The 20,776-nt window shown below is 44.5% G+C and overlaps 1 protein-coding gene across 5 annotated transcripts in view; it reads left to right on the forward strand.

Moving 5' to 3' along the window:
* The first annotated feature begins 1,604 nt into the window (after positions 1-1,604).
* ar (androgen receptor) overlaps positions 1,605-20,776 on the forward strand; it is a 208,721-nt gene continuing 189,549 nt past the window's right edge. For all 5 annotated transcript variants that reach the window (XM_072270943.1, XM_072270946.1, XM_072270944.1 and 2 more), the window contains exon 1: positions 1,605-4,142. In XM_072270943.1, the coding sequence (XP_072127044.1) occupies positions 2,857-4,142 (1,286 nt within the window). In that variant the 5' untranslated portion in view covers positions 1,605-2,856. The remainder of the gene's footprint in view (positions 4,143-20,776) is intronic.

Below are 20,776 nucleotides of genomic sequence, written 5' to 3' on the forward strand. Positions count from 1 at the left end.
GATCAGTGGTAATCAATGGAAGAGAGCAGCCGACAAAAAAATGTATCAGGTCATGCAGCAGCAATTTCCCCAAATGTTTAGACACATCTCTACGCGTTGGGGATTCCAGGTGTCCAGGAACAGAGAAATTGAACAGGTTAATCAGCCATCCTACAGGAACTCCCATGAGCAACAAATCAGGAAGTAGGAAGCAAAGCCTACATTGAACTTGTTAAGATCATAAGACATGAGAGCAGAATTTGACTCATCAAGTCTGCTCCACTATTCAATCAGGGCTGATTTATTATTCCTCACATCCCCATTCTCCTGCCTTCTCCCTGTAACTTTTGATGCCCTTGGTAAACTTGAACCTCTGCTTTAATGAATTAGCCTTCACAGCCATCTGTCAAAATGAATTCTGCAGATTCACCACGCTCTGGCTGAAGAAATTCCTCCTCATCTTTGTTCTAATGTACTGCCATCCTGAGGCTGTGTCCTCTGGTCCTAGACACCCCTGAATGTAAATATTTCCGAGAAGAACAATATAAAGATGTAGCAAACAAAAAGGTTTATGATCTAGGCTGAATTATCATAAATTTTAAAAATATTGTCTTTAGAATGTAATTTATCTGCATAGAAGGAATGGCTGCATATTTATAAAAATTGTATTCAGAGCTAGAGATTGCTTCAAGGTAATCATAACTTGATATCTCGTTATTCACAACTTATTCAAAAAGCAGTAACATTTGACTGAGAGTACTCCAAAAAAGTTGACGTTCGCTCACCGCTAATTCTGCATTGTTTGCATCTGCGAAGGCTACAGCAAGGCACCTAGTGGAGGATTAAAGTATTACTGAGAAATCTAATTGTGCATCTGTGGGCATCAGAAAGTTGCTAACTTTACGTGACAATACCGCCAGTCACTAATGAATTGCCATCGTACATCTCAAATTCGGGGCCAATGAGTTGAGGTACTCGTAAGGAGGCTTTGGGGTCATGCAGGAAGTAATACACGCTTACAGAAACACAATCTAGATGTTTTTTTAAAATAGATATTCCAGCTAGCGTTAAATAATCAAAGCGAACATGTGCAATAATCGGTTTCTGGTCCACGGAAGCCAAGTGTGTTGAAGACCTAGTCTGTGATTGACTGACAAGAGGCATCGCTATTCCTATAGATGTCTGTAATTCTTAACTAAATAAACTATTCCGCATCAGTGATTTTAATACAGTCTTCACAAAGTAACTAAAAATTTAGTTTTCCAGGGATTATGAACACTTGAGATTCAAGAAGCCACCTTAAAATTAAGGCAATTGAATCATCCACCCTAACGATAATCATAAAAGGAAACCATCTTAAATGTTTGAGTTAAATGGTTCCACGATTTATAATATTTTAATACCTGCCTATATTACAGTAGTTGCAACAAATCATTCGCTTCTGGGATGTGGAATATTACCATTTAACTTTAATATATCTTCTGCCCTTGCCTGTATATAAATTTGTTTGATTCTTTCGCTTACACATATACTCTTGATTGACGCAGCTATTTTGGCTAAACCCCAAGGTCTCAAAACGTAGCGTCAACACTTTCAATTGCCAGATGCACTCAGTAGCTCAGAGAAGGCGCACATCGAACGCTGTTTTGCTATCACAGCACGCACACCTGAATTTGACAAAATGGTTGCAATCTGATCATTAAAATCGGATACCGCTAATTTTTTAAAAAGCCGTGCAAATAACATCCAAAGAATATTTTACAAACCCAAGGCTTCAGAGCACCGAAGTCGAGCTGCAATACCTAAGAGTACTAAGCGGGACAGAAAAGTTTGCGATTCTTTGCGGTACCAATTCTGTGGGACTGAGCAGGATTAGTACAGTTGAACTGTGTTTTCGCAACAAGCGACCGGCAAAACTGGACTTTGCATTACGTTGCAAGTGAGTATTGTGGAATTAAGGATGAAGTGAACACTACTGGGGGAAAAAAAAACTTGCTGGTGAGCTTCGGCACGACCTCCCAGGAATCTTACTGCTCTCGCTCCCACATGTTGCAAGCCCCGTTCTCCAGTCCCCGGAAAGAGTTTACTCCGTTTCAGTTGGCAAATCCAAACACTTGTTGTTTGTGACAGCGGATCGTGTTTACTATTTGTCTGTTATGGCCGCTTCTGAGTAATTGTTACTTAAACTAACCGACAGAAATTGAATTGCGGGATCGGCCTTGGACAACATATCTGGGAAACCGCGGCGTTCCACCGGGTCGGGCAGAAACGAGCTTCGCTCCTGTGTTTACCAATTAAAACAAGAATCGACTGTCATTGAACGTCTGCTAGGATTGCAACAGGAACGTTGTCGTGCAATTGAAGCTACAAAGCTACCTATTCCCGAATCCAGCCTCTCTTAAAAGTGTTTCGCCAGTAATTCGAAAACGGAAAGCAGGCGAATTATATACGATTGCAGTGCAAATAACGTGTTACGGATGCGAGAGGCGGAGTTAATATATGGGATCGTACAGTGTTGACGTAAAATGAAAGAATTTAACACGTTTATTATCTGCCTACACATGGGGGGAGAAAAAAGTAAAGCTGACAGCTCCTGCTGATTGCATTAAAACTCTGCATGTGGTCTCGTATTTTTGAGCTGTGAAATACTCATTAAATACGCTGGAAGGAGAAAAATGTATCAAGTAACGGGATTTTGAAAATTGTTACTTTTTTGGTTTTTTTTGCAGCCCTCCTAATTGCTTTCCTCTAAATGCATTTTGGAATTGGTCATTCAGTGTTTGCATTTTAACAGAGGGGGGAAAAAAACAAGGGAAGAGCATAACTCTGCATTCAGATACATTTATACACACAGACCCACAGACAGAGAAGGACACAATGGAGACGGAGAGCCGCTACGGCAATTACAGCGCGGGACCCGCGTTGGAAACAGCGAGCATACAGCGGCAGGGGGCGATGTTCCAGAGCGTGTTCCACGCGGCGTGCGCGCTCGACGATGAGCACCCGGACGCGCGGGAACGCGGCGGCCAGGAGGTGGCGGCGCCAACGACGACGGGAGCGCGCGATGCCGGCGGCGGCAGCGGTGGCGACTTTGGCGCCTTTTGCGAGGACGCCGCGTGCCGCCAGAGCGGCGCCATCTTGAGCGAGGAGGTGGGGGAGGTGGCGTCGGCGGCGGCCACGGGGGCACAGCCGTTCGTTGTCCGTACATTCTTCAGCGCCTGCCCGCGACGCGACAAGAGCTGTGGCTATCACGGTGACTTCCAGGACCGGGAACTGGCGAGCGTTTACTCGCCCGACGCCGAGTTTAGCGGCAGTTGCTCGTACTCATTGACCAGCGACACCGCCCGGGAGCTTTGCAAAGCTGTTTCGGTCTCCATGGGCCTCAATGTGGACAGCAACGAGCTGGGCGAGCTGCAGTCGTCCTACGGCGGTTCTGGCAAGAGGGACTGCATGTTCGCTTTTCCGGAGGCCAGCGGCACTGACGCCGTGTCTGATCAGCCGAGCCCCGGCTCTCAGAGCCGGAGGCTGGCTGGTAGGTTGGAAGCGGCGGCGACGCTGAGCCAAGCAGAAGCCGACTACGAGGCGACCCGAGGTGGGCTGCTGGAGGACTCTGGCGGCTGCGTGGCCTGTGTGACCGACGACAAGCCGATGGGCAACAACGGGCAGGCGGGTGAGAAGGATCACAAGCAGTGCCCCTGCAGCAGGGTATTCGTGACCAACTACGGCCCCGGCCCCGGCCCCCCTCCTTCGGAAGAGAGCACTCTGTACAACCTTCCGGACAGGGCCGGCTTCGGGTGGGACAGCGACCACTGCGCCCTGAACGGCGGCGACTGCGACGTCCAGATCCCAGGCTTTACTGTCAAAGTCGAAGAGTCGGACAGCCCGGACAGCCGCGAAGTTTACGGAGCCCAGTGCAGGTACTCGGACTGCACCAGCCACCCACTTTACGGGTCCCCGTCGTCCTGGCGTTATGCTGAGAAAGTGGGCTTGGAGAACGATTACGGCGGATGCCCCGAATATCCCAGGAATACTATGGCTGTTCGAGATGACGCTGTTACCCCCGAGTCATGGTACTCAACTGGGATGCTGGATCGAGGACCGCACCAACCTTGCCACATTAAAAACGAAATGGATAATTGGATCGATGGATACTATAATATACGGTAAGCCTTTAGTCAATTAATTTGCAGCGATGTGGGGCATGCTAATTTGTTCGAGCTCGTGAAGGTTTGAATTGTGGATAATTATTTACTTCAATATTTGAATGTGGTTAATACAACGTTTGCTTAGTTTTAGTTTGCAGGTAGAGTCTTAAAATGTATTTTAAAAAGTTTGTCGGGTTGATACGGCGTTCTGATACTTTTCGTTAATAATTAGTGAATTTCATAGGTTTTTAATTCTACCATGTTCAAATAATGGCTGATTAATGCAGAAAACGTGAGTGTTTTCATTTTGGTAGGAAGACCAAGAGAAGGAATGCGTACTGAAAGGGATATTGCGCCGTGGTGTCGCGATTGTGCAGCTCTACTGACCTTGGGTTGATCGTGACCATTTGGTTCTGTCTGGTGTGGAGTTCGTATGTTCCTCTTGATACAGCGTGGTTTCTTCTCAAGGCGGTGCTATTGATGGGTTAATTAATATAAATTACCCCTAGTACAGGACAAATTATTTGGAGAATCAAGGCGATTGATGAGCATGTGAAAAGAACTTAGGTTACCGGGTAACAAGTCGGGAAGTAGATGACAGTACTCTGTCGTGCTGGCATTAAGTATACTGAGTTTTATATGTAGAAATGTAGAGTACAAGGACGTGATGCTAAGCATTTTGATAAAACACTAATTTGGATGGGACACTTTGTTCAGTTGTTGTCACCACACATTCAGGAAAGATGTAAAGCCTTTGGAAGGGTGGAGAAGAGGCTTGCTAGAATGATACCAGGCATTGCTAGAATTTAAGTCTCAACGATAAAGTGGTTAAAGAGTCACAAAAAAGAGCAGCACAGAAACGGGCCATTCGGCCCATCTAGTCCGTGCCGAGCCATTTAAAATGCCATAGACCTGTATCGGGATCATAGCCCTCCGTACCGCTACTATATATGTACCTTTACAAACATTCTCATAAATATTGAAATCGAGCTTCCGTGCACCACTTGCGCTGGCAGCTCGTTCCACACACAAGATCATCTGATAAGTTTCTCCGCATGTTCCCCTTAAACATTTGACCTTTCTTGTTCATGGAACAGGAAGTTTCTAATGTATTTGTTAGAGGTATTTAAAATAACGTACAGTAGAGGAAACATTGTTGAATAGGTCAATACCTAGAGAAAGAAAATGAGGCTGAGTGGCAACAGAAGGGAAATGCTTTTATGCTGCAAGTGATCGGTTAGAATCTGGAAGACACTGTCGGGGAGCAGTGGAGGCAGATTCTATTGTGTTCAAACGGAGCAGGATAAGAACCTTCCCTGCCGAAGGGTTTCCGCCCGAAACATCGACTGGACTCGTTTCCTAGATGCTGCCTTGCCTGTTGAGTTCCTCCAGCATTTGGTGGTGCTAGGATTTTCAGTATTTGCAGATTTTGTCTTGTTTAGGATTAGAGCTTGAAAGGGAAAAACATGCAGGTTGTGGAAGAAGGTTAGGGATGGAACTGTTTGGATTGCACTTGCATAGATATACCTTCCATTTTAAGGGTTTTTAGAACCCCACTGAATGTTGTAAAACCTGGTGATTTTATATGTTATTGCTTCTTTTTAGGCTATCTAGACTAACTACTCTATAGGGTGCCCAGTTAGAGTGGAAATTTCTTTAATACTGCTTGCTGATTGTATTGCTGTAAATGACTGCAGGTGTTACATGCAATCATTTATATGAAGAAATTACTCTGCTTTATTGGGAGAAATTCCCACAATTTCTGTCTTTCGTTTGTTATTTTTAAGAATACTCTGTATTAATGGATTTCTATGAGGCACAGACTAGACTGTAAGACTTGTGCCCCATTGCACCTACAGGTCGATTGTTGAAAACATTTCCGTTACTATTTAATGTGAAAGCTATTAAAAATATTTTGCTCTGATCATATAATTAGCAAATTAAGATGAAGTGAAATATATTTTACTTCACAAAGCAAATGTTTCAGCTTGATTGTAAGAACGTAATAGTGAAGTTGTAGGCTATCTACAGTCTTGGTGTCTTTTGTGTGCATATGATTTCCGATTAAAATTCATGAAACAACCTCCACGCGCAAGTGCTAGGACTACCTAACCTGATTTTGAATCATAGAAAAGACAAATGCAGCATAAAGTGGATATTAGCATGACACTTTGCAATTAAATTCCTGTTGCTGTCTGTAAGGAATTTGTATTTTCTCCCGTGACTGTGTGAGTTTCCTTTGGTGCTCCAGTTTCTTCTCTCCGGCGAAATACGTACCAGTTAGTAAGTTAATTGGTTATTGTAAACTATCCCTCGAAGAGGTTGTGTGGCACAGCTCGAAGGGCCTATTCTGCTGTATATCAATAAATGAACTAACTTCCAAAGCTTTATTAATTAGTAGAAAGGAAAGGCAACCATTTTAGGCTTCAGTTCTGATGAAAAAGTTCCATTTTTAAAAAAGTTCAATATTCACGTGGAAAAGTCAGAGAATTGATTTTTAGCACTGGGACCTTCATTTTACAGACGTAACGGGTTCTTGTTATGAACTTCAAATTGAGTTTATATTTCAAGATTCTAGTTTCCTTACTAGCACTTGTACACTGTGAAATAGACTAATAATTGACATGTTAGTAAATTGATGGCAGATTAGAATGATTAAGCTATTGTTTTCCATAGTTATCTGCAAAAATACATATTTAATATTGAAAGGCCTCGATAGAGTAGATGTGGGGAGGATGTTTTCTATGTGGAAGGGGAGACTAGGACCAAAAGGCACAGCCTCAATTCAAGGACGTTCCTTTAGAACAGAGAATAAGGAGTTTTTTTAGCTGGAGGGTGGTGAATCTGAAATCCATTGCCAGAAACAGCTGTGGAGGCCAAGTCGTTGAGTATATTTAATGCAGAGGTTAAGTTCTTGATCAGGAAGGGTGTCAAAGGTTACAGGGAGAAGGCAGGAGAATGGGGTTGAGAGCGATAATAAATCAGCCATGATAGAATGGTGGAGCAAACTCAATAGGCTAAATGACCTAATTTGCTCCTATGTCTTACAGTCTTTATCTTGTGACAGAAGTAGAGTACAAAATACTGCTTCAGTGTCCATTATTTAATCTTGTGCATGTGTGTATACTTTTACCATGTTTTGTGCTATCTGACATTCAGAAGTGTGTAGTGTGTGTCAGTTAGCCATGCAGGAGCTAGGTAGATGAGCATCAATTTTCATGGAGTGCTTGAAAAATGCTTGATAAAAAGGATTGCTGCAAATTCTCAAGGTTGAGCAGCTTTAGTAGAGAGAAAAAGGTCAGTCATTGGTTGACCTTTCATAAATCAACGATGGAGTTTTGTTTCTTTCCACTGGTGCAGCCTGACCTGAAAATTTCCAACACTTACTGTTTTATATTTAAAATTTACTGTGGGTACCACTTGCTATGGATATAGGAGAACCAGTGGATGTGCTATACATCGACTGAATAAGATGCTGGATGAATGATTATTATAGAAATAACGTGTGAATAGAAGGCTGGCTGACAAATAACAATAGGTATAAATGGGTATAATTGGTATAATTGAAAAAAATTGCAAAGGGTTTCAACCTGAAATGTTAAGTTTCTCTTTTCGCAGCTCTGCCTAGCCTAAGTTTTTGCAGCATTTTATGATTTAATTGTAAATGGATATATTTATGGCTAGCCAGATGAAATGGTGCTGGATATCAACTATTTGATTTATGCAAATAACTTGGATGAAGTTATTAAATTTGTGAATGACAAAAAGTAATTTATAAAGGAGCAAAAAAAGAATGTAGGTAGTTGATGGGCAGTTATGTTGCAAATGTACTATAATGTAGGAAACAAAGTATTTTTATAAATCTAAATTCTGAAAGATTATTAGAACTAAAATGCGGGGGGATCTGGATGTCCTAGTGCATGAGTCAAGCAAGCCTGGTATGAAGATATTGCAAGTATTTGGAAAGCTAACGGTGTGGTGTCATATTGCTAGAAGAATTTAATGCAAAAGTACAGAGGTTATGCTTTGGTAAGAACTCTTGGCACCTAATCAGCATTGTACCTGTTAACACACTCATGGGGAACCTAGTATCCAAAAATAGGAAGAACTATGTCTCTTCTCACAACACCTCTGTTCTTCACCTTTATTTAAGTTTATTTAATTAGTTGCAGGTTTGATGAGGAGGAACACTGGTTTTGAACATTTTTGATGTTTAGATACCTTTGGTGTTTTGAGTTTAGAGGGAGTGCTTTTGTTAGTGCAGAATGTGCACTAACTTAGGTTAACGCAATAGAAACTTTTCTAGCAGTTCCTTTGGGTGTACAAAATAATAAGAATGTGACAAAGGCATGTTGTAAAAGCTTTCTGCTAGTAGAGGGACAAAGGTACTGAACAAGATGTTGAGTCCTTGGAACCTGTTCTCTTGTTTGACCTAATGAAAAGTATTTTTGCAAACGAGCTCCACTTTACAAAGAATGCAACATGCTCTAGATGATTGGGGCCAGAACCTCTTTCTCTGAGGGGTGGGGGCAATGGTTATGATTTTCTTAGTATTGGTGTCTTTCCAAGTAGGTGCCGGAGATGCCAGTTACACCTGACACTTGGTATTGTATCAGTGCATTAGGAGAAAATGTGAGGCTCTGAACCCAGTTGAATTCAATTCCTTATCAATGGGGTGTAACGTAGGAGATGGTGGGCATGAATCCTTCGAAAGAAGTTATCGGTGCTGTGCTTGTCATGATTAACGAGATGGCTGTATCTGTAAACTGAGATGTGGCTTTGAAGTTTTGTGTTAAGTTTTGTTTATTCACTTGAGTTTATCGCTGATAATGCCATTCAGTGCTGACTCCATGTTGCCTTTGAGAGGGTGATCTTGAATCACTGAGCTCATGGTGAAGTTTCACAGTAGTGCTGTTAGACCATAATTTACAGCATTTTGATGAAAGAAGTTATTTTTTTCCCAATTGAAGTTGTGTGGTCACACATTCCCTCATGCCTCCTGCCGTTGTCCTTTGAAGTGATGAAGGTGCAGTGGAATGGAATCAGTACATTTTGTAAAAGAATACGGTTGCCACTATGGAGGAAGGTGTGGTTGTATAACTTGAACAATGATCTTTTATTGTCTAAGATATTTATGTGATTGATTCAGTTAAGTTCCTATTCAGTGGTGAGCAACAGGACTTGTGATAGTAACCTTATATCACAGAAAGTGGTGAAGACAATCTGATAGGAGATTGTCAGTGCTTGACCAATTATTAGTTCATTGCCGAAAGTTATCTAGATCTTAACTGTGTAAAGGCGTGCAAATTTTGGAGTTGTGAACAACCACTTGTTCTGGCCATTATGGTGAAGAGGAGGATATTGGTGAACAAGCTGAAAGTGATAGACTCTTGGTGCTCAAGATCTGTATTTGCAGCACTAAAGTTTCTCTGATGTCAAAGGCATTCTGTTTCTGTTCATTTCTAGGATTCTTTGTGTTTAAATCGAGGCTGTAATGAGATCTGGAGCCAAGTTACCTCAGCAGCAAAAGTCATTGATGAGCCCTTGAAAGCACAAATTGTTAGTCTACTTGTGATTAGACTGGGCCAGTAATGATCTGGATTGCATTTGTCCTGCTTATGGATCTCATAGACCCAAACATTTTTCCACCTGATAGGATGAACGCCAGTTGTGCAGATGCACAGGATAAGATTGGTTATAGTCGTGGCTTTTTCGATATCATTGCTGGGCTATTGTCATGTCACAAATCCTGCTCAATTCCGAGTTCTTCCAGCATTTTATTTTTACTCCAGATACCAGATCTGCAGTTGCTTGTGTCTCCATAATTTTTCAAAGTTTTGGGTGGAATTGCCCTCATTTAATGTGGCACTTACAACCTTAGTAAACCATTAACAAAATTATTTGGTGCTTTCGGTGCGCCCTTCTGATATAGATTGGGGGACTACTTTTTTGAGCATGTTTCAATCAGATCCCCCCTCAATCTTCTAAATTCCAACGAGTACAAGCCCAGTTCATCCAGTCTTTCTTCATATGAAAGTCCTGCCATCCCAGGAATCAATCTGGTGAACCTTCTTTGTACTCCCTCTATGGCAAGGATGTCTTTCCTCAGATTAGGGGACCAAAACTGCACACAATACACCAGGTGTGGTCTCACCAAGGCCTTGTACAACTGCAGTAGTACCTCCCTGCTCCTGTACTCGAATCCCCTCGCTATAAATGCCAGCATACTATTCGCCTTTTTACTGCCTGCTGTACCTGCATGCCCACTTTCAATGACTGGTGTATAATGACACCCAGGTCTCGTTTCACCTCCCCTTTTCCTAATTGGCCACCATTCAGATAATAATCTGTTTTCCTATTTTTGCCACCAAAGTGGATAACTTCACATTTATCCACATTAAATTGCATCTGCCATGAATTTGCCCACTCACCCAACCTATCCAAGTCACCCTGCATCCTCTTAGCATCCTCCTCACAGCTAACACTGCCCCCCCAGCTTCATGTCATCCGCAAACTTGGAGATGCTGCATTTAATTCCCTCATCCAAGTCACTAATATATATTGTAAACAACTGGGGTCCCAGCACTGAGCCTTGCGGTGCCCCACTAGTCACCGCCTGCCATTCTGAAAAGGTCCCGTTTATTCCCACTCTTTGCTTCCTGTCTGCTAACCAACTCTCCACCCATACCAATACCTTACCCCCAATACCATGTGCTTTAAGTTTGCACACTAATCTCCTGTGTGGGACCTTGTCAAAAGCCTTCTGAAAATCCAAATATACCACATCCACAGGTTCTCCCCTATCCACTCTACTAGTTACATCCTCAAAAAATTCTATGAGATTCGTCAGACATGATTTTCCTTTCACAAATCCATGCTGACTTTGTCCGATCATTTCACTGCTTTCCAAATGTGCTGTTATCACATCCTTGATAACTGACTCCAGCAGTTTCCCCACCACCGACGTTAGGCTAACCGGTCTATAATTCCCCGGTTTCTCTCTCCTTTTTTAAAAAGTGGAGTTACATTAGCCACCCTCCAATCCTCAGGAACTAGTCCAGAATCTAACGAGTTTTGAAAAATTATCACTAATGCATCCACTATTTCTTGGGCTACTTCCTTAAGCACTCTGGGATGCAGACCATCTGGCCCTGGGGATTTATCTGCCTTCGATCCCTTCAATTTACCTAACACCATTTCCCTACTAACATGTATTTCGCTCAGTTCCTCCATCTCACTGGACCCTCTGTCCCCTACTATTTCTGGAAGATTATTCATGTCCTCCTTAGTGAAGACAGAACCAAAGTAATTATTCAATTGGTCTGCCATGTCCTTGCTCCCCATAATCAATTCACCTGTTTCTGTCTGCAGGGGACCTACATTTGTCTTTACCAGTCTTTTCCTTTTTACATATCTATAAAAGCTTTTACAGTCCGTTTTTATGTTCCCTGCCAGTTTTCTCTCATAATCTTTTTTCCCCTTCCTAATTAAGCCCTTTGTCCTCCTCTGCTGAACTCTGAATTTCTCCCAGTCCTCAGGTGAGCCACTTTCTCTGGCTAATTTGTATGCTTCTTCTTTGCAATTGATACTATCCCTAATTTCTCTTGTCAGCCACGGGTGCACTACCTTCCTTGATTTATTCTTTTGCCAAACTGGGATGAACAATTGTTGTAGTTCATCCATGCAACCTTTAAATGCTTGCCATTGCATATCCACCGTCAATCCTTTAAGTGTCATTTGCCAGTCTCTTAGCTAATTCTCGTCTCATACCTTCAAAGTTACCCCTCTTTAAGTTCAGAACCTTTGTTTCTGAATTAACTATGTCACTCTCCATCTTAATGAAGAATTCCACCATATTATGGTCACTCTTACCCAAGGGGCCTCTCACGACAAGATTGCTAATTAACCCTTCCTCATTGCTCAAAACCCAGTCCAGAATAGCCTGCTCTCTCGTTGGTTCCTCGACATGTTGGTTCAAAAAACCATCCCGCATACATTCCAAGAAATCCTCTTCCTCAGCACCTTTACCAATTTGGTTCACCCAATCTACATGTAGATTGAAGTCACCCATTATAACTGCTGTTCCTTTATTGCACACATTTCTAATTTCCTGTTTAATACCATCTCCGACCTCACTACTACTGTTAGGTGGCCTGTACACAACTCCCACCAGCGTCTTCTGCCCCTTAGTGTTACGCAGCTCTACCCATATCGATTCCACATCTTCCCGGCTTATGTCCTTCTTTTCTATTGCGTTAATCTCTTCTTTAACCAGCAACACCACCCCACCTCCCCTTCCTTCATGTCTATCCCTCCTGAATATTGAATATCCCTGAACATTGAGCTCCCATCCCTGGTCACCCTGGAGCCATGTCTCTGTGATCCCAACTATATCATAATCATTAATAACAATCTGCACTTTCAATTCATCCACCATATTATGAATGCTCCTTGCATTGACACACAAAGCCTTCAGGCGCTCTTTTACAACTCTCTTAGCCCTTATACAATTATGCTGAAAAGTGGCCCTTTTTAATGCTTGCCCTGGATTTGTCAGCCTGCCACTTTTACTTTTCTCCATAGTACTTTTTGCTTCTACCCTCACTTTACACCCCTCTGTCTCTCTGCACTGGTTCCCATACCCCTGTTGTGAACTAACCTCCTCACGCCTAGCCTCTTTAATTTGATTCCCACCCCCCAACCATTCTAGTTTAAAGTCACCTCAGTAGCCCCTGCTAATCTCCCTGCCAGGATATTGGTCCCCCTAGGATTCAAGTGCAACCCGTCCTTTTTGTACAGGTCACGCCTGCGCCAAAAGAGGTCCCAATGATCCAAAAACTTGAATCCCTGCCCCCTGCTCCAATCCCTCAGCCACGCATTTATCCTCCACCTCATCGCATTCCTACTCTCACTGTCGCGTGGCACAGGCAGTAATCCCGAGATTACTACCTTTGCGGTCCTTTTTCTCAACTCCCTTCCTAGCTCCCTATATTCTCCTTTCAGGACCTCATCCCTTTTCCTACCTATGTCATTGGTACCTATATGTACCACGACCTCTGGCTCCTCACCTTCCCACTTCAGGATATCTTGGACACGATCAGAAATATCCCGGACCCTGGCACCAGGGAGGCAAACTACCATCCGGGTCTCTGGACTGCGTCCACAGAATCGCCTATCTGACCCCCTTACTATCGAGTCCCCTATCACAACTGCCCTCCTCTTCCTTGCCCTACCCTTCTGAGCTGCAGGGCCAGACTCTGTGCCGGAGGCACGGCCACTGTCGCTTCCCCCGGGTAAGCTGTCCCCCCCAACAGTACTCAAACAGGAGCACCTGTTGTTAAGGGGCACAGCCACCGGGGTACTCCCTATTACCTGACTTTTCCCCTTCCCCCTCCTAACCGTGACCCACTTGTCTGCCTCCCGTGGCCCCGGCGTGACCACCTGCCTGCAACTCCTCTCTATCACCTCCTCACTCTCCCTGACCAGACGAAGGTCATCGAGCTGCAGCTCCAGTTCCGTAACGCGGTCCCTTAGGAGCTGCATCTCGATGCACTTGGCGCAGATGTAGACGTCCGGGAGGCTTGGAGACTCCAGTGCCTCCCACATCCGACACCGAGAACAGCAAACTACCCTCACACTCATACTGCCCCTCTCCTCAAATAACAAGAGAAAATGAATGCCAAACCTTCCTCGCCCGTTTCCGCCTAAGCCCGTTGAGCTGAAGCCCTTAAGTCTTCACTCTGCTCCCGGCTCACTCCGCAGCCCGCAAACTACGCTGCCCGCTCTATGAGGCTCTGTTCCTTTTAAATCTGCCGCACTGCACAGCCCGACGTCACACGCCTGTGCAGTCCTGCCTCTCAGAACGCCGTTGGAGAAAAAAAAATAACGAAAATTTCAAAATTGTCTTTCCCGGCACTCCCACTCAGACTCTCAGACTCCTTCTTCGAATCAAACCCGAAGCAGGGTGTCTGCCCTTTTAAATCTGCCGCGCTGCACTGCCCGACGTCACACGCCTGCGCAGTCCCGCCTCTCAGAACGCCGTTGGAGAAAAAAAATAACGAAAATTTCAAAAATGTCTTTCCCGGCACTCCCACTCAGACTCTCAGACTCCTCCTTCGAATCAAACCCGAAGCAGGATGTCTGAGATGGAGTAGTTTGAGTATCTCAGAAACTGCTGATCTCCTGAGATTTTCACGCAGAACTGTCTCTAGAGGCCACAGAGAATGGTGTGAAATGCAAAAAAAAAATAACGAAAATTTCAAAAATGTCTTTCCCGGCATTCCCACTCAGACTCTCAGACTCCTTCTTCGAATGAAGCTTGGTTAAACAATTTAATTTTGTCACAAAAAATGGTTAAAGTTGCTTTGAGTTCCAGAAATGTCAGTAATTTTCTAGAATGCCATTTTGTTGCTTGTTTCAAGAAAGATAAAATTTAATAGTTGTGGCTAAAGAATTTAAAGTTTTTCTTTAAATTCCCACTTGGCACGTGCATGTTATTTGCAGGGTCAGCATTTATTGCCCATTGTGAAAGGTCCTTAAGAAAGCAAAGCTGAAGCTGTTGGTCCATATAGTGAAGGTGCACTGAAAGCACTGGGATGTTTCAGGATATTGCTCAAAACCCTAGGAACAACCAGCAATATATTCATAGTTAGGTTTGTGTACAGCTTGAATGTGGTAATATTCCCTGATGTTTTCTTCCTTGGCATTTTTTACATGATATATAGGATCTGTTTTTTTAAGCAAACACTTTAACAACTTACAAACAAGAGAAAATCTGCAGATGCTGGAAATCAGAGTAACACACACACAATGCTGGCCAGGCAGCATCTATGGAAAATAGTACAGTTAATGTTTCGGACCGAAACCCTTAACGGTGTGCCGATTTGTTGCGATACATTTTGTACACTGCAGTAATGGTACACTACTTATAAAAAGTATATTTGGAGTAAAGTGTTTAAACAAGGTATCAAACTTGCAGTCTACCAAGTGTTGGGAATTTCTGTTCCTCAAACATTGGAGATGTGGATTTACAAGTAAGCACCTGCATTATACCAGGAGAAATACTACAAAAGATGAACAAACAGCTGAACCCCCAAGGTGAACTGAGAGTAGCTATCCTTTAAATCAAGGCCATGTTCAAATATTGAAGGATCCTTGGCTAAAGTGAAGTCGAATTAGGGGAAAAAACCCTCCACTGATCTGAATCATACTTAGTGAAAAGAAAAATGATTCTCTGTAACTGTAACACCCTAATCTGCATTCTTTTACAGTTTTCCCCTGTACTGCCTCATTACACTGTTGTAATGAAATATGTATGGATGGTGTAGAAGACATTGTTTTCCACTGTACCTCAGTACATGTGACAATATAAACCACTTTACCAATTATGGTGGTTGGTGGTCAGTCATCTCAGCCACAGTTTGTCTTTGTAGGAGTTGCTCATGTTACGTACCCCGTAAGTGGGTTGCCAAATCAGCAGAAATGGATCACTCAGTTGGAGTCTGGATTACTGGAACTAAGAAAGTTTTATTAAAGAAATAAGCAACACTGTACTCTAATCAAAAGGATAATAAATGCAACAGTTCAGCAATGATAAACACACATGTACACAGAACTAGGATAACAGGATCAATCAAGCTCTATCGTCGTCTAGGGGTAAATGACCAGTTTCAAAGTGACATAAAGTTCAGTTCACAGTAATCACTGCCATGGCGGTGGACGGGGGGAGGAAGGAGAGAGAGAGCAAAAGCGAATGAATGTTCAAAACGGCTTCCACACAGACCTTCGATATTCTGCGCAGTCAGCTTTCGGGCAAGCCCTTTGTAATGTCTTCTGAGGTCACCGACTGTGACCCCTCCGTTTCAGATACGATCGTTCCTCTGCAGTGAACCTGGCACCCAGGCAAGGGCGGACACACACCAGGTTCCCGCCGATCGTACCTTTCCACCCTGTGCGTCTACGGCTTGGTCCCACGACCAGCCCTCCAAAAACTCCCACCGATTTGTGGGAGGCGCACTGCTTCCAGGGTCTCGTTACCTCGTGGTGTCGTGTGTGTCCTGCCTTAGCGAACCTGTCCCTTTTTATCCCCCTGCTGGGGTATCGCCTGTCCATCACACTTCAAACAGTTCAGGGTTCAAAAAGGAGCCGATCTTGACAGCTCTCAGACTGTGTCTCCTTCTGTTAAACTCTCCCGTCTCTTCATTAACATTTCCAAATGCTGCTCCATTGTCTTCCTTATCTCTTTCTCCTGAAGACAGGTGGCAGATCAACTGTTAGATCCCACTGGTGCCAGCACGGGACAGTTAACATCTTAATCTATGTGTACTCTTTGTAACCCTCTTTCGTCACACCCCTCACCTTTAAGGATTTTTACCAGGGTAAAAATTACAAACATGAATACATTATTAGATACACACAAATATACATCTTCATCAGCTATTTGGCCAATACAGAGAATTTTAAGTTGTCAACACCTGACAGACAGTCAGCAATCACATTTTCTGTGCCTCTTATATGTGTTATTAATAATCCCCTAAACCAAGCTCCAATTTAGCAAACTTCATAGTGGCCGAAAACACTGATGAATTGCGATCAGTGTAACCTCTCGTTGGGTTTCGTCCCGGACCACAATAACAAAGGTCGTCCCATCCCAACTTAGTTTTCTCTCGCAAGGGCTTAGTAGGAGGGGGAGGGGTAGTAACAGCAGAGTTATTGCAAAACTTCCTACAGTACCCCACCATCTCCAAGAGCCTTCTGAGGGCCCTCTTGTCTGTCGGGGTTGGGATGTCAGAGATAGCCTGCACCTTAGCTTGCATCGCTGCCAGCTGCCCCTGTGTTACCACAGTTCCCAGATAAGTGACCTTTGTGTGGCCGAACTCATTTTTTTCAAGGTTCACTATCAAGCTGGCTTCAGACAGCCGTATTACATCGCCAATATACACTTCTGCGTTCGTTAGCCCTTTCGTCACTGAATTACTCATTCTATAGGAGTGTTATTCACTAGGCTGACCTAGCGTGACAAACACCACCCAACATCCCAGTTCTTTGCATCGCCTCGGGACAATCAAATACACGTGTGCCAGCCGTTTAATTAATTCTCCTAAAGAGTCGCTTTCTTCGGGGATTAAGGGAGAGACCTTATCAGCAGAGCTGGCCAAAACAATAGCATTCTCCCATCTGGTCGATACCATACTCATCTTTTCAAAATGGTTTTTTTTCTTATCAGGGGGACCCTAGCTTCATTGATTTCCGCGCTAACACCGACTAGGTTTGTTAGCATATCAAAAGCCTGTGACCGTCTCAGTTTGCGTCTGCCATAATCAATAACATCCTTCCTCCTGTGCAGCCAGTAAACCTCTTTCATGATTCCGCTGACTGTTTCCTTCAGCACCTCAAAATGTCCACCGAGGGTTACCTTGTGGGCAGGTTAAAAATCTCATCCCCAAAGATTTTTGGCACCATCCCCCATTCCTCATCTGCGGTACTTGGTCTCCCTTCCTTCCTTAGCACCTCCCCCTTCACACCATAGCCTACTGGTTCTCTTCCTAACTCTGTTTCACAGCGAGCTGTTTCCTCGTCTCGCTCCTGTGCCTGTATAAAGTCCTTCTTTTCTAATGCTAAGTCTGTCTCAGCTCCCTCACTACCTCTTGTTTCACTACACTCCTTCTTTTCACTTTCTACCTCCCCTTGGTACAAGGCTGGTAGAAACGTCTCAGCTAAATTTACTTCGGCAGTCCCGGGATGAACCTGTGAGTCCATGGGCGGGGCCTCAATGCTGGCAGGCTGACCTGTCAAGCTCACTGTCGAGAACACAATTCCCCTGGCGAGGTCACTACCGAGCAAGACTTCCACGCCTTTCATCGGTAATTCGGGCCTCACCCCGATCATGACTAGTCCAGAGACCAAGTTGCTTTGTAGGTGTATCTGGTGCAAAGGGACTGCCTCTGTCCCTCCCCCAATACCTTTTACCTTGACCTCCCCAGTCTGGGTCTCTGAGCTAAACTCTAATACACTCTTCAATATCAAAGACTGACACGTTCCCGTGTCTCTCCAGGTCCGCACTGGAACTGGGTTTAACCCCTGCTTCACCGACACCAATCCGGCTGAGATAAACCTCTCGCACCCTTCCTGAACTTTGGCAGACCTTTCCTCTCCTAGCGGTTCGTTTACCAGCTCGATACAGCCAGTCAAAATCGCCGTTTTTCCTTTTCCTGTCTCCTTCTTTGGGGCAAAGCACCTGGACGCAAAGTGTCCGACTTTCCCACAATTATAACAGACGACCCCAGGAGACTTCCTACCAGACTGCTCCCAGTCTGCCTTATCCTTCTCACTAGTCCCCGGCTTATTTTCTGACTTTTCTGGCGGACTCTCCCCGCCGTCTTGACTATCCTTCTGGTAGCCTTTACTCGGGACAAACTTCATTCTATCCGTCAACGCGTACTCATCCGCTAACTTAGCGGTTGCGGCTAACGTGGCTGCCTCTTTTTCATCTAGGTAGGGTCTCGTACCTTCAGGGTCACAACCTTTAAACTGCTCAATCAGGATCAGCTGTAGCAGTCTGTCATAATCCCCATCTACCCCCTTCAAGGCGCACCAACGCTCACAATATGTCTGCATCTCACGGGCAAACTCTAAATACGTGCGGTCCCACTGCTTCCTCGCATTCCGGAACCTCTGCCGGTATGCCTCTGGGACCAACTCATAAATCCTGAGGATGGCCTCTTTCACCACCTCATACCTCTGGGCATCTTCCGCGGACAAAGCTGAGTAAGTTTGTTGGGCTTTCCCTTTTAGTGCACTCTGAAGCAAAACAGCCCACTTATCCCTCAGCCAGTCCTGACTTGTAGCAACTTTTTTGAGATGGAGAAAGTACTGATCCACATCGGTATCGTCAAATGGGGGAACCAGCCTAACCTCCTGGGTCGCCCTGAACCCTCCACCTTGGTTCGGCATGGGCCCCTGCTCTGCCATCATCTTTAACTTCTCCAGCTCAAATTCCCTTTCCCTCTGCCTCTCTTCTCGCTCCAACTGCCTCTCTTTCTCTTTCTCCTGCCATTCTAACTGTCTCTCTCCTGCCTTTGTAACTGTTTCTCTTTCTCCTGCCTTTCTAACTGCTTCTCTTGGTGTTCTAGCTGCCGTACCTGGAACTCGTGCTCGAGTCTCAGTTTGTCAATCTGCACCTGTACTGCATCTCCACCAGGTTTTTCAATAGACACCACCTCCAGCTCCCCTTGGGGAAACATACCTTTAGATACATAGTGCTCTACTATTCAAAACGGCTTCCACACAGACCTTTGATATTCCTCGCAGTCAGCTTTCGGGCGAGCCCTTTGTAATGTCTTCTGAGGTCACCGACTGTGACCCCTCCGTTTCAGATACGATCGTTCCTCTGCAGTGAACCTGGCACCCAGGCAAGGGCGGACACACACCAGGTTCCCGCCGATCGTACCTTTCCACCCTGTGCGTCTACGGCTTGGTCCCACGACCAGCCCTCCAAAAACTCCCACCGACTTGTGGGAGGCGCACCGCTTCCAGGGTCTCGTTACCTGGTGGTGTCGTGTGTGTCCTGCCTTAGCGAACCTGTCCTTTTTTATCCCCCTGCTGGGGTATCGCCTGTCCATCACACTTCAAACAGTTCAGGGTTCAAAAAGGAGCCGATCTTGACAGCTCTTAGACCGTGTCTCCTTCCGTTAAACCCTCCCGTCTCTTCATTAACATTTCCAAATGCTGCTCCATTGTCTTTATCTCTCTTTCTCCTGAAGACAGGTGGCAATCAACTGCTGATCCCACTGGTGCCAGCACAGGACAGTTAACATCTTAATCTATGTGTACTCTTTGTAACCCTCTTTCGTCACACTCAACATTGAGCCCTAGGCCCAACCATCTTCAGCTGCTTCATCAATGACTTACCTTCAATCATAAGGTCATAAGTAGACATGTTTGTTGATGATTGCACAGTATTTCAGCTCAGATGATGAAGTATTCCACAACCAAACCTAGCAGTCCTAGATAATATCAAAGCCTGGACTGATAAGTGGCAAGTAACATTTGTACTACACAGATGCCAGCAATTACAATGTTCAACAAAAGAAAATACAACTTTCACACTCTTTCTCTTCCCCCCCCACTTGCCTGGATGAGTGGAGTTCACTCAGAAGCTAAACACCTAACAGGACATTTGATAGAAATCTCATCCACAACCATGTGCTAAGTCCACCACTGATGCACAGAAATAACAGTTTATACCATCCCTAGCTGCACTGCAGCAACTCGTCAATACTCCTTGGATAGCACTTTCTAAAACTACTAGCTAGAAGGATAAGAGCAACAGAAGGACACCACCGCCCAGAAATTGTCCTCCAAGCCACACACCAACCTGTCCTGATTTATTGATATATCAAAATCCCGAATCTCTTTATCAGCTTTGAGTATAGCCACACCTCAGGTCTACAGTGGTTCAACAAGGCAGCTTCTCACTGTCATTTTCGCAAGGACAATTAGGGATGGGCAATTAAATGCTGGCTCAGTCTGCAAAGCCCATACCCCTTGAAAAAACACTGCCATTTGAAAGTTGGCTAGATCCATGAGTAAGGTAGGAAATCCAACATCTGTTTAATTTACAGATGAATACTTCCAGCATGCAGACTCTAATC

Source organism: Mobula birostris, chromosome 10 (genome assembly GCF_030028105.1).
Source record: "Mobula birostris isolate sMobBir1 chromosome 10, sMobBir1.hap1, whole genome shotgun sequence".
NCBI lineage: Eukaryota > Metazoa > Chordata > Chondrichthyes > Myliobatiformes > Myliobatidae > Mobula > Mobula birostris.